The sequence below is a fragment of the Doryrhamphus excisus genome, chromosome 1, assembly GCF_030265055.1.
Source record: "Doryrhamphus excisus isolate RoL2022-K1 chromosome 1, RoL_Dexc_1.0, whole genome shotgun sequence".
Lineage (NCBI taxonomy): Eukaryota > Metazoa > Chordata > Actinopteri > Syngnathiformes > Syngnathidae > Doryrhamphus > Doryrhamphus excisus.
Genome location: NC_080466.1, coordinates 17266870 through 17279876, shown reverse-complemented (window position 1 = coordinate 17279876; position 13007 = coordinate 17266870). Strand labels below are relative to the sequence as shown.

Here is a 13007-nt window from a genome sequence, read left to right as displayed (position 1 = left end):
CTGTTCCGGGTGACTGCGAATGCACCAGGTGTGTGTGTGTGTGTGTGGGGGGGGGGGGGGGGGGGGGGGGGGTTCTGGTGGAGGAAGCACTGTCTGTGGTTTTAGCGGCGTGGTTGCGGCCGACAGTAGCCATTATTGTTGTGCAATAAAAAGCTTGTTATAGACCACAGTCGTGTCATATTTCCATAGCAACGACGCTACAGTAAACATGCTTGAAATGAAATTAGCAGATTGCAATATATGATCAGAGGCGGCACGGCGGGCTAGTGGTTAGCGCACAGACCTCACAGCTAGGAGACCAGGGTTCAATTCCACCCTCGGCCATCTCTGTGTGGAGTTTGCATGTTCTCCCCGTGCATGCGTGGGTTTTCTCCGGGTACTCCGGTTTCCTCCCACATTCCAAAAACATGCTAGGTTAATTGGCGACTCCAAATTGTCCATGGGTATGAATGTGAGTGTGAATGGTTGTTTGTCTATATATGCCCTGTGATTGGCTGGCCATCAGTCCAGGGTGTACCCCGCCTCTTGCCCGAAGACAGCTGGGATAAGCTCCAGCACCCCCGCGACCCTCATGAGGAAAAAGCGGTAGAAAATGAATGAATGAATGAATACATGATCATGTATTTTTTATTAGGGATATTCCAATTGATCGGCCACTGATTAGTATCAGACGATGCCAATTCATTTACCCAATCAATGGCTAGCATTGACTAAACAGTATGTAAAAGACTAGCAAATAATAAACGAAGCCGCATGAATAGAGAGCGTTGTTTTTAAGAAAAAGGCTGCAGCTTTGTTTGCACCAGTAAATGCGGCGTCACTAATTAGCCTCTGGCTCGTGCAGCGACAAGGACATTATCTCTGCGAGGCTTTGCATCGACAGCCGGTCGAGCAGCAATACTTCCCGCCAATGATTTACTGCCTCATCGTAGGCTCCTGGCGGCAGCCGCTAGCTGCCCCTTCTCCGGAGGCAGGCGGCAAATCTTCCCCCCCGGTTTACAGGAGGTGTTGCGTGAGGCGTCTTAGTTACAGGTTTCACGCCAGGAAATGACCGCGCACGGATGCTTGTTCAATAGCTCGTTAAATGGCACGTCTGCATCAGCGCTCCAAAGTGGGAGGAGGAGGCAAAGCATATATTCATTTTCCCGCTCATTATTTACCCGGTGGGGCGTTTTAAAGCCACTGACCTTCACATTACCAACCTGCGTGCCCTTCAAGCCGCCATCAGCGCCGCTCTTCAAAAAGGCGGCCATGTTGGTATGCGACAATCTTTCCTGACAGTCTCCCATAAACAACATCACAGCAAAACTTCCGTTCAAAATGCTATTTATAAAAATCTTTGGACCTTTCATGCACATGGCTTCCCCCAAATCGCTAAGCCACCGATCGGCATCGGTCAATTTCCACCCCCCAAAATAGCAGTAGACTCTTTCTATTGTCTGTAAGGTTCAGATAATCGCCACGACAACCGAGGAAGCGATCACCTTTCCAAGTGCAACAATCCATAAAAGGCCAGCGGTTAAAGAAAGATTCATTGCCTAGCCGAGCGGCCATGTTGCCCGGCTAGCATAAGCGAGAGTTACTCACCTTGTCGGCCATAATCATAGACGAGCCTCCATGCACTCCCAGGACAGGAAGTTGAGTTTGAACAGACAGGAAGTCCAAGATCTGAGCAATGGCCTCCTGGTCGGTACCATCGGCAAACACGATGCCGTGGAGACGAGAACGTGACAGGAGCTCGCACACCTCGAGACACGGCGGATAAAAGAAGTCAAGGACTTGTGCAGGCGATGTGAACGTGGTACCAAAATAAACCTCACTGGTGCTCACCTGCGTGATAACAGACTTGGGGTCTGTTTGGTTGATCCTCAGAGGGACCACAGAGACGTCCAAAGCGTCTTCGGGACGCCGAGGTGGGCGGAGCTCCTGGTCGGGTACCGGGCGCGTCTGGCCCATGACCACTCCCACGCTAAGCCCGGGAGGCTTCTGGGACGCCGCCGGCAACGCCATGTGGGAGAGTAGCAGCAACATCCAGCATACTGCACCCATCATAACCTGGAAAGACAAAGACGGCGATCAAATCCGAGGACAACTTTAATGAAGTGTTCCTTTATTGGAGACCTGAGGTTGTAAAGATGGACACCAGCAGGAACCCTCATTGGGAACAAACCCACTGCCATAAATTTGGCTTTGAAGAGCGAATAAGACATCGCTTGCGATTGATGCGCTCAGACGTCCTGAATCAAGCGTGTTTACCGCTGGTCACGGTCGGTGATTTATCTTCGGGATTTGGCTGTGTTTTGTTCCGCATGTGTGCTTTTGTGTCATGGTTTGCACCTGCGACTTGTCCTCACCCAGGAGCCAAACTACAGTGGAACCTGGGTTAGCATCACAAACAAATACAGGTGGTCCTCAGCTCAGCTGCGCAGCGTCGCTAACATCGTCCGTTTGCCAAGTGGACTCTGTCTACTGTCATGATGTACACGCCTTAATTATCCTAAACCAATATTCATTCATTCATTTTCTACTACTTATCCTCACAAGGGTCGCGGGGGGTGCTGGAGCCTATCTCAGCTGTCTTCGGGCGAGAGGACTGGTCGCCAGCCAATCACAAGGCGCATATAGACAAACAACCATTCACACTCACATTCATACCTATGGACAATTTGGAGTCGCTAATTAACCTAGCATGTTTTTGGAATGTGGGAGGAAACCGGAGTACCCGGAGAAAACCCACGCATGCACGGGGAGAACATGCAAACTCCACACAGAGATGGATGAGGGTAGAATTGAACCCTGGTCTCCTAGCTGTGAGGTCTGTGCGCTAACCACTCGTTTGCCGTGCAGCCTTGGGGCAAAAATGAAATTGTTAAAAGTAAAAAAAATACTTATGCTGAACGGTTTGATGTTGGAATAGCAGGAGAATCACACTTTAAAACGTCTTATTATGAGCAATGAGGGGTTGCGTTCAAAGACATCACGTAGTACACCTGTTTTCTGTGCATTTTCATTGTGGGAGGAAAGTGGAGTACCCGGAGAAAACCCACGCATGCATGGGGAGAACATGCAAACTCCACACAGAGATGGTCGAGGGTGGAATTGAACCCAGGTCTCCTCGCTGTGTGCGCTAACCACTCGATCGCCATGCAGTCTTTGTGGTCGTCATCTTTCCGTTTTGCATAATTTTGATGTTTGACTTGAATGTTTAGTTCCTGGATAGTGTTCTTGGAAGCACGCTATGAAGGGCATCTACGTGTCGAATTTGCTTTTCAAACAAGTTTGCCTAACTAATCCCAAAGCATTTCCAGCAGCCTGTGAAGTCAGAATTCCCACACTGCCACCAACAACAAAACAACATGCTTCCGTTGCAGAGATGCCGGCACATATGAATGCAGGAACATCCTTTTTTTTTTGGCCACAGTTTGTTCCAGCAGGCACAGGGTAGGTTTGCCAATCGGGATTGGGAGATCTACTTTTTCTGTCTGTGATCGTCATCACAGTCCACCAATTTCCCCACATGTCAGGAATTCATCTAATGGACGCACGGCAGGTTGAAAGCTGCCAATCACTCCTGTAAACATGTCTTGACATCGGCCCCAATTCCAAAGCAGGCCATAAACGAGACAAATTTGCCGTGTGGCTAACTTGAGCTGACTTCCTGTCTTTTTTTGTTCACTATGAAGGAGAACAAAGAGAGGACAGATGATTTTTGTATTTTCCCTCAATTAGCTACGGCAATATATGTCGTTTATTTATTTATTTATTTATGGTACACCTGAAAAGCACGAGGACTAGTTTGTGTTCTGTTTACGCATAAATTATGCACTTGGCACATAATGGTAAGCATTGGCATGAAATAACCACGCTCCCATACTACGTATTTACACCTTGTCGAGTAGTGTTTACGTTTAGTGCACGGCTTCCTTGGACAACAGAAAAGAACTCATACACATATACCGTATTTTCCGGACTATAAGTTGCACTTTTTTTCATAGGTTGGCTGTTCCTGCGACTTATAATCCAGAGCGACCTATAAATGAAAAAAAAAAAAATTATTTACACTGTTTATGTTTATTTTTTGTGTAGCTGAATAACCATTGTGTTAGCATATCTTACACCTATTCAGCCTGTTCTCTATTCTTTTATTATTGTTAGAACTTGCCTTCCAAGATGACGTAATGTCTGTTTTGGTCAAGTAGTTTATAAGGTAAGATAAGATAAGATAAGCCCTTATTCGTCCCTCAGTGGGGTAATTTGCATTGCACAGCAGCAAGAGTACAGAATCAGTTAAGCAGTACAAAATACACAATATAAAAAAATAAGCAATATAAACAACCCAAGTATTAAGACATCAACAATTTTACCCAGAGTTATATACAAAATAAAATAAAATAAAATAAAATACCCGCAAAAAATGCGACTTATACTCTGGGTTTTTTTCTACCTAATTATGCATTTTTGGCCTTGTGCGACTTATACTCCGGAGCAACTAAGATAAGATAAGTCCCTCAGTGGGGAAATTTGCATTGCACAGCAGCAAGAGTACAGAATCAGGTATAAATTACACATTATAAAAAAATAAACCTAAGTATTAACAAATCAAGTTATTTACAAAATAAAATAAAATAAAATAAAATACCCGCAAAAAATGTGACTCTGGTATACTCTGGTGCGACTTATGTATGTTTTTTTCTACCTAATTATGCATTTTTGGCCTTGTGCGACTTATACTCCGGAGCAACTAAGATAAGATAAGATAAGATAAGTCCCTCAGTGGGGAAATTTGCATTGCACAGCAGCAAGAGTACAGAATCAGGTATAAAATACACATTATAAAAAAATAAACCTAAGTATTAACAAATCAAGTTATTTACAAAATAAAATAAAATAAAATAAAATACCCGCAAAAAATGTGACTCTGGTATACTCTGGTGCGACTTATGTATGTTTTTTTTCTACCTAATTATGCATTTTTGGCCTTGTGCGACTTATACTCCAGAGCAACTAAGTAAAAGTAAACTAAGTAAACTAACTAAATTTGCATTGCACAGCAGCAAGAGTACAGAATCAGTTAAGCAGTACAAAATACACAATATAAAAAAATAAACAATATAAACAACCTAAGTATTAACAAATCATGTCATATACAAAAAAAATAAAATAAAATAAAATAATATCAAATTAAATACCCGCAAAAAATGCGACTTATGTATGTTTTTTTCGACCTAATTATGCATTTTTGGCCTTGTGCGACTTATACTCCAGAGCAACTAAGATCAGATAAGATAAGATAAGATATGCCTTTATTCGTCCCTCAGTGGGGAAATTTGCATTGCACAGCAGCAAGAGTACAGAATCAGTTAAGCAGTACAAAATACACAATATAAAAAAATAAACAATATAAACAACCTAAGTATTAACAAATCATGTCATATACAAAAAAAAATAAAATTAAATAATCTAAAATTAAATTAAATACCCGCAAAAAATGCGACTTATGTATGTTTTTTTTCTACCTAATTATGCATTTTTGGCCTTGTGCGACTTATACTCCGGAGCGACTTATAGTCCAGAAAATACGGTAAGTCTCAATCTGTGTCACACATGGTGTGTTCAAGGATCACTGAACAAAAGGACCCCCACAACCCCAAAGAGGACACGTTATTTGCGAAAGCATCAATGGACTTACAGTTCCCAACAAGTAAATGACTCAGAAAAAACACTAATTAGTCACAGCACCACAGAAGAAGACCAGGTCCCATTTAGCAAACAATAGCAATAGCTTTTAAAGAACGTCATCATGATGTGCTAATGTTATCAAGCCATTTTTTTTATTTTTACAGCAATCTGCATAGCCCGCTTTTGGGAACCGATGCCTCAGATGAGACATTTAGGAGCAAACATGAGGTGAAAGAGAACAACTACTGTACTTTATTTTATCTAAATGTGATTGCACGGAGTCGTGGGGCTATAATGGTGGTGGTGGTGGGAGGGGCGGATAAGACAACAACGCCCAGGGCGGGCACGTGTCTGCATCGATCGGTTGTCGCCAAGAGGGGAAAACATCCTTTTCCTTGTTTGTTGCAAACGCGATGAGTCGTTTGCGCTCGCTCCACGTCACCTTTTGCAGCAAATAGGAGCGGATGTAAGAGAAGCAGATGAGCGGAGTAAATGCAGTGTGAAAAGGCCTTTGGCCAAATGAGAGCTAATGAAGGCATGATGCGAACGCTACGTTGCATCTCAGCCAATTTCTTACACCACCGCAGTCCGGCAGAGGCCAAGAAGACCGGAAGGGGAAACCATCGCTCCCATGAAAGCAACCCATGATCTTATTTCGCGGATGCATCCGAAGGAAGAAGCTCTTCATCTCTCTTAAGGCACGTCTCCGTTTCTGCCAATCTGTCTTTCCGGCTGGTTTAGTGTGTTTCTGATCCATGTCATCTCACACCCGGTCTAATCAGGCCAGTTAGTCAGTACTTCCCCAGCTTGCTCTCCTCTCCGCCCTGGTGCCCACAGACTAGCCTGAAGCTGCTGCAGCACTTAGCATACGCCGCTAAATCACACACCGCTACGCTCCTGTCCCAGGGAATTAGCGTCAACTCCTGCCGATGGGTCAAGATTACGCTAACTTTCCCTGGAGTTAGCGTCCCAGTTAGCGTTAACTAGGAGACGCGGTGCCTCTGAATGGCCGCTAACTTTGGGTCACTGGGTGCTTTCGTTGTTTTTGGGGGGGGGGTTTAGGTTTCACATCGGCGTTCCAAATGGTATCCGCTTACGCGAGTAATTAGTGGACGCCGTGAGGGTTCGGCTGTGTGCACATGACCACAAAAAGCATTGGAACATATGGCATTGCGTTTATTTCCACATATGGAAAAATGTAACTAATAAAATGTTACAATTTTGATACATTTTCTTAATTAAAAACAATATATTAGCTCACAATGCATATTTGTGTAAGAATAAATCAATTGCGGTCGTCCCTTGTCTATTAATTGGCTGGGATAAGTGAATTTCCACATTGTTTCAGGATTCAATTCATTCATTCATTCATTCATTTTCTACCGCTTATCCACACAAGGGTCTCGGGCGAGAGGCGGGGTACACCCTGGACTGGTGGCCAGCCAATCACAGGGCACATATAGACAAACAACCATTCACACTCACATTCATACCTATGGACAATTTGGAGTCGCTAATTAACCTAGCATGTTTTTGGAATGTGGGAGGAAACCGGAGTACCCGGAAAAAACCCACACATGTATGGGGAGAACACGCAAACTCCACACAGAGATGGCCAAGCCGGGAATCGAACCCGTGTCTCTGAGCTTGTGTGGTAATTTAATTCATTCTTTCATTCATTTATCCTCACAAGGGTCTCAGAGGTGCTGGAGCCTATCCCAGCCGTCTTCAGGCGAGAGGCGGGGTACACCCTGGACTGGTGGCCAGCCAATCACAGGGCACATATAGACAAACAACCATTCACACTCACATTCATACCTATGGACAATTTGGAGTCGCTAATTAACCTAGCATGTTTTTGGAATGTGGGAGGAAACCGGAGTACCCGGAAAAAACCCACACATGTATGGGGAGAACACGCAAACTCCACACAGAGATGGCCAAGCCGGGAATCGAACCCGTGTCTCTGAGCTTGTGTGGTAATTTAATTCATTCTTTCATTCATTTATCCTCACGAGGGTCTCAGAGGTGCTGGAGCCTATCCCAGCCGTCTTCAGGCGAGAGGCGGGGTACACCCTGGACTGGTGGCCAGCCAATCACAGGGCACATATAGACAAACAACCATTCACACTCACATTCATACCTATGGACAATTAGGAGTCGCTAATTAACCTAGCATGTTTTTGGAATCTGGGAGGAAACTGGAGTACCCGGAGAAAACCCACGCATGCACGGGGAGAACATGCAAACTCCACACAGAGATGGCCGAGGGTGGAATTGAACCCAGGTCTCCTAGCTATGAGGTCTGCGCGCTAACCACTCGACCGCCGTGCAGCCTCAGGATTCAATATTAATGACAAATAGCATAGTTCATGACTTAACATTATTAGAGCTCTGTAGACATGAAATATATACTCCAATGATTCTTTGTTTCCACCACATTGCTACGGGAGCACTTCAGGGACATAACAGATGGCCGCTGCTAGCAGGGCAAGCTAACTGGTTAGCCTCTCCTAAAGAAAAAGTGCACTTTTCTCGGAATCGTCCACAATCTTTATGTGAGACATGGACACACGTCTTTCTTGTTTCGCTACGTTCTAAAGTTATACAAACAGATAAAAAAAGAGGCAGGAAATGAATGCACGTCATGGAACACACCTATTCCGCCTACAAAGCTTGCTATTACAACACCTCCAAAAATCTTATTTTGGTCATTTTAAGCATTAGCGGAACTCACTTTGGACACCCTCAATTAACAGGAAGTGAACATGGAAGAAAAAAGGTTGCAGCTCAAACAGCTTCCATTTTCCTGCAAAGACTTCCTGCAAAGTTTTGCAGATGTGTGATGTGGGAGTCTCCGAGGAAGCAATTATGGACCTTGCTGTGTGCACTGGGAGCAGAAAAGAGCCCACAAAGTTGGGAGCATGCAATTGTCCACTCTGACCTAATAAGACGGAAAAAATGAGGAATTCCGAAAAAAACTAAAAGGTTGAAGTCCAACCCCTGATTGGTGAAGTGATCGACTAAAGGAAGTGTCCCAGTACTTTTGTCCACAAGTACAGAGGAACCTCAGTTTTCGTAGGGTTTATGATGAAATTTATTGCTACAAGTATATCTGAGTTTTCGTGCAGACCTCACAGCGAGGAGACCAGGGTTCAATTCCACCCTCGGCCATCTCTGTGTGGAGTTTGCATGTTCTCCCCGTGCATGCGTGGGTTTTCTCCGGGTACTCCGGTTTCCTCCCACATTCCAAAAACATGCTAGGTTAATTGGCTACTCGAAATTGTCCATATGTATGAATGTGAGTGTGAATGGTTGTTTGTCTATATGTGCCCTGTGATTGGCTGGCCACCAGTCTAGGGTGTACCCCGCCTCTCGCCCAAAGACAGCTGGGATAGGCTCCAGCACCGAGCAGTAGAAAATGAATGAATGAATGAATGAATGTCTGAGTTTTCCTATACTGTCTTGGTTATTGAACAACCAAACAAAGCATCCTTGAGTTGGTGAGGCGGAGGCTGTGAAGAATGGATAGTGGCAGTTTGAGACACTGTAGACAGATTCCGGCCAGGGAATCCCTGTCATTAGTATTATATGTGTGTGTGTGTGTGTGTGTGTGTGTGTGTGTGTGTGTGTGTGTGTGTGTGTGTGTGTGTGTGTGTGTGAGATGATAGAACAGACACAGGACAATGAACAACTCAGTTTCTAGTGTTGGTAGTGTTAAAGTTTTTCATTTCGATAATAGCCACGTTTACATGAGGAGTTTTTCTCTTTCCGAATGACCTTTCCGAAAGCAATGGTATAAATGGAAAGGAATATTCCAATCGCGTGTCTACATGCGCCGCTATAATCAACCAGAATAGTCAATGGGGCATGCGCAGTAAAACGTAAACACCAACATCACGTGATACCGACTTCCTTGAGTTTTTCTTTCACTTGTTGGAATAACTCCGTATTGCCAGTTTTTCCTTTGTCCAGTCTTGAAATTTAGTTTAAATCAAAAACAAACTTTCCGCAGCAGTCCAGTGCCAATTGCTCGCCTCCATTTTTAAAACTGAAGAACGTCTGGAGCTGCGTGTTACGTCATATCTCAGCATTCGCTGAAAGAACGCACCCGGGAACAGGAAAAGATAAAGTTCAATCTTGCTAATATTTTATAATTAAACTCAGCACGTGTTTTATATAGATATGTATTTTCTTTTTTTAATAAAACTGGACTTGTGAATGGCGTATAGAAGGGTTTAGATTCTGTTCCACAGATGGCGCTAATGCACACGAAAGCTGCTTGCCAACCGCCAATAAACAACAGAAGAAGAAAAACACCACGAAGAAGAACGCAGTCTGACAACTTTCCGATTGAGCGGGTACAAGATACCTCAATCGGATCGGGGAAAGGAATATTCCACCTCTGTGAATCCGATTATATATTCATTCGGATTGGCACTTTTCTTTGGGAATGAGGTGTATACAAAGGTTACATTCTTTCCGTTTGAGCAAATAATCCGAATGGAATTGGAATATTTGGGTCCATGTATACGTGGCTAATGTGAAGGTTCGTAGTTGAAAAAGGTTGCAAGGGGAGCGGTTTAAGCGCGACACATAACAGAAAGTGAGCATCTCTAAGTGTCCACACTTTAAAGTGAACTTTGTAACAGACTAGAATTAGGATTAAATTAGGATTGGCGCTTTCAGCCATGCTTTCACTGCATCGTAAAGTCTGCGTCATCTGCAGGCTGCATTGTTTGCCTCCAAGCAGCAACTTACAGACGTACGGAGAATGCTTCTTTTTTTTGGCGGCGGTAGTTCAAGCTAAATTTGAGCAACGTCTCCGTCAATGCCGGGGGACGGGAGAGACGGCATTAGCTACGGCTTCAATGGGAAATGAATCAACCGCCATCACTGCACTCTCTAACACAACCCAAGGCTTTGTTTCCCGTATGCGAGTGCATTTTTTGGTTCAGCGGTGTTAGCCTTAACTCTAACGGCTGAGCAGCGCTGATGTGAGCGCTACAACGTATCAGTCCAAAATGTCATTATTTTCTTTACAGCCAGTGAAGCGGTTTCATTTCTCCATAAATTTCAAAACAAGCTGCCGGTTCGGACGCCCGTGTTTTGCCCTTTAAAAACTTTCTTTGTGTATCATAGTCAAGAACCCGGCCTCACGTTGAACTTCAGCCTTCGTTTGAACCCCAACCAAACACACGTGTACGGGAACAGAAAAAACACGCGGGAATCTCCAGCATTTACTGTTTCATTTTAATTACATGTAATATTGGCAATACCGATCCGAAACCAACACTCAACAAACAATTTATTTGTGTTTACATTCATTCATTCATTCATTTTCTACCGCTTTTCCTCATGAGGGTCGCAGGGGTTGCTGGAGCCTATCCCAGCTGTCTTCTGGTGGCCAGCCAATCACAGGGCACATATAGACAAACAACCATTCACACTCACATTCATACCTATGGACAATTTGGAGTCGCTAGCATGTTTTTGGAATGTGGGAGGAAACCGGAGTACCCGGAGAAAACCCACGCATGCACGGGGAGAACATGCAAACTCCACACAGAGATGGCCGAGGGTGGAATTGAACCCTGGTCTCCTCGCTGTGAGGTCTGCGCGAAAACTCAGATATACTTGTAGCAATAAATTTCATCATAAACCCTACATACAAACAATACAAAAACCGAGGTTCCTCTGTACTTGTGGACAAAAGTACTGGGACACTTCCCTTTGTCGATCAGTTCACCAATCAGGGGTTGGACTTCAACCTTTTAGTTTTTGCGGAATTCCTAATTTTTATCCTAGCTGTGAGGTCTGCGCGCTAACCACTAGACCGCCGTGCCGCCCCCAAAAGTACTAGAACAATAAAAACTTGATTCACACAGCTACATTTTCCAGGTACTCCGCTTTCCTCCCACATCCCATCACTATATTGACAGTTACTATGGTACACATAATGTCATTGTATGTTCATATCACCTCATACTTCGGAACAAGGTACATTATTAAAAAAAAAAAACTTTTAAAATACTGTATTATGGAAAGCAGGAAGTGAACAAATGTAACAGTTACTGATTGTAAAAGTACCAGATGGAGGGGTAGGATTTAATACGCTTTGCTTCTTCCGACTCCTTTTGGACATGTGGAACTGTGAACTGATTATGTGATGCATTCAATTGTAATCTGATGCATGTTCAAATGAAATTAAACCATTACCATTACCATTACCATTACATCCCCAAAACATGTTAGCTTCATTGGAGACTACAAATTGTCCATAGGTATGAATGTGAGTGTGAATGGTTCTTCAGTCCAGGGTGTACCCCGCCTCTCGGCAAAGGCAGCTTGGATAGGCTCCAGCATACTCCGGCGACCCTAGTGAGGATAAGCGGCATAGAAAATGGATGGATGGATGGATGATAATCAGGCGGTATCAGTCAAACTGCTGCAGCAGCTTCAGACAGAATAAAACTTTGTTACATAAAAGAACAACATGGCGTCATGACCAGAGTCATGTGGTTGGATAAAAAAATGATTTCCAACCAGTTAATATTCATTCTTCCATCATCAAATGTTTTGATTTGATTGGGTTTGTTAATCCCCACAACACCCAGTTCCCAAACTCTGTCGGCATCATATTTATGTACATATTTGTGCTGAAAATCTGCATGAAATTAGCGTCTGATTTAGCAAGAAGGGAGCTAATTACAGCAGCTAAGGCGGTAAACAGGAAGTGAATTGGGAAACGGGGACAGAAGAGATGGGGGGAGGGCTGGATGGGGGCATGGGGTCCAGAAAAAGAGATCACAATGTGGTCATTACCACGGCTTTGTGAAGCCAATGCAGTGGGATTCATTAAGGACAGCACTTCCTGCTCACATGCGGTATCAAGAACGCAATCACCACCGGGCGTTTCGCTCAGAGGAAGTCAAGTCGAAAAAAGCTCCCAGAGCTGCAAACTCACTCGGCTGGTGCAACACTTCACAGCAGCTGCACTCCTAAGACTTTTTTTTGTCAAGAATGCGTAGAAGTGGTTGTCGGCGGCCCCCCGGTCGCCTGTACAGCGCCTGTCTGATGCTAAATGCATTTGCATGTACAAGACGAGCGCACACTTGACTGATCGCATGCGAGCAGCGTCTCAGATGACAGGAGCACCGGGCCGGAAGTTTGCCTGTTTGATAAATAACATGCACATCGAGTCAGTGCAGCCGCGTCGACTGCTGCCCGTTGTGTGTTTGCACAACATCAACACAACATTAGAAAAGTTGGAGTTGTCCTAAATAGCCAGCAGGCAGTGGCTAATTCACGGCCAAGGGAAGGGAGGC

The 13007-nt window shown here is 44.4% G+C and overlaps 1 protein-coding gene across 2 annotated transcripts in view; it reads right to left on the bottom strand.

Moving 5' to 3' along the window:
* grin2ab (glutamate receptor, ionotropic, N-methyl D-aspartate 2A, b) overlaps positions 1–13007 on the bottom strand; it is a 126776-nt gene that overhangs the window by 92820 nt on the left and 20949 nt on the right. For both annotated transcript variants that reach the window (XM_058086867.1, XM_058086876.1), the window contains 2 exons: positions 1831–2055; positions 1588–1746 (listed from right to left, as the gene is read on the bottom strand). In XM_058086867.1, the coding sequence (XP_057942850.1) occupies positions 1588–1746; positions 1831–2055 (384 nt within the window). The remainder of the gene's footprint in view (positions 1–1587; positions 1747–1830; positions 2056–13007) is intronic.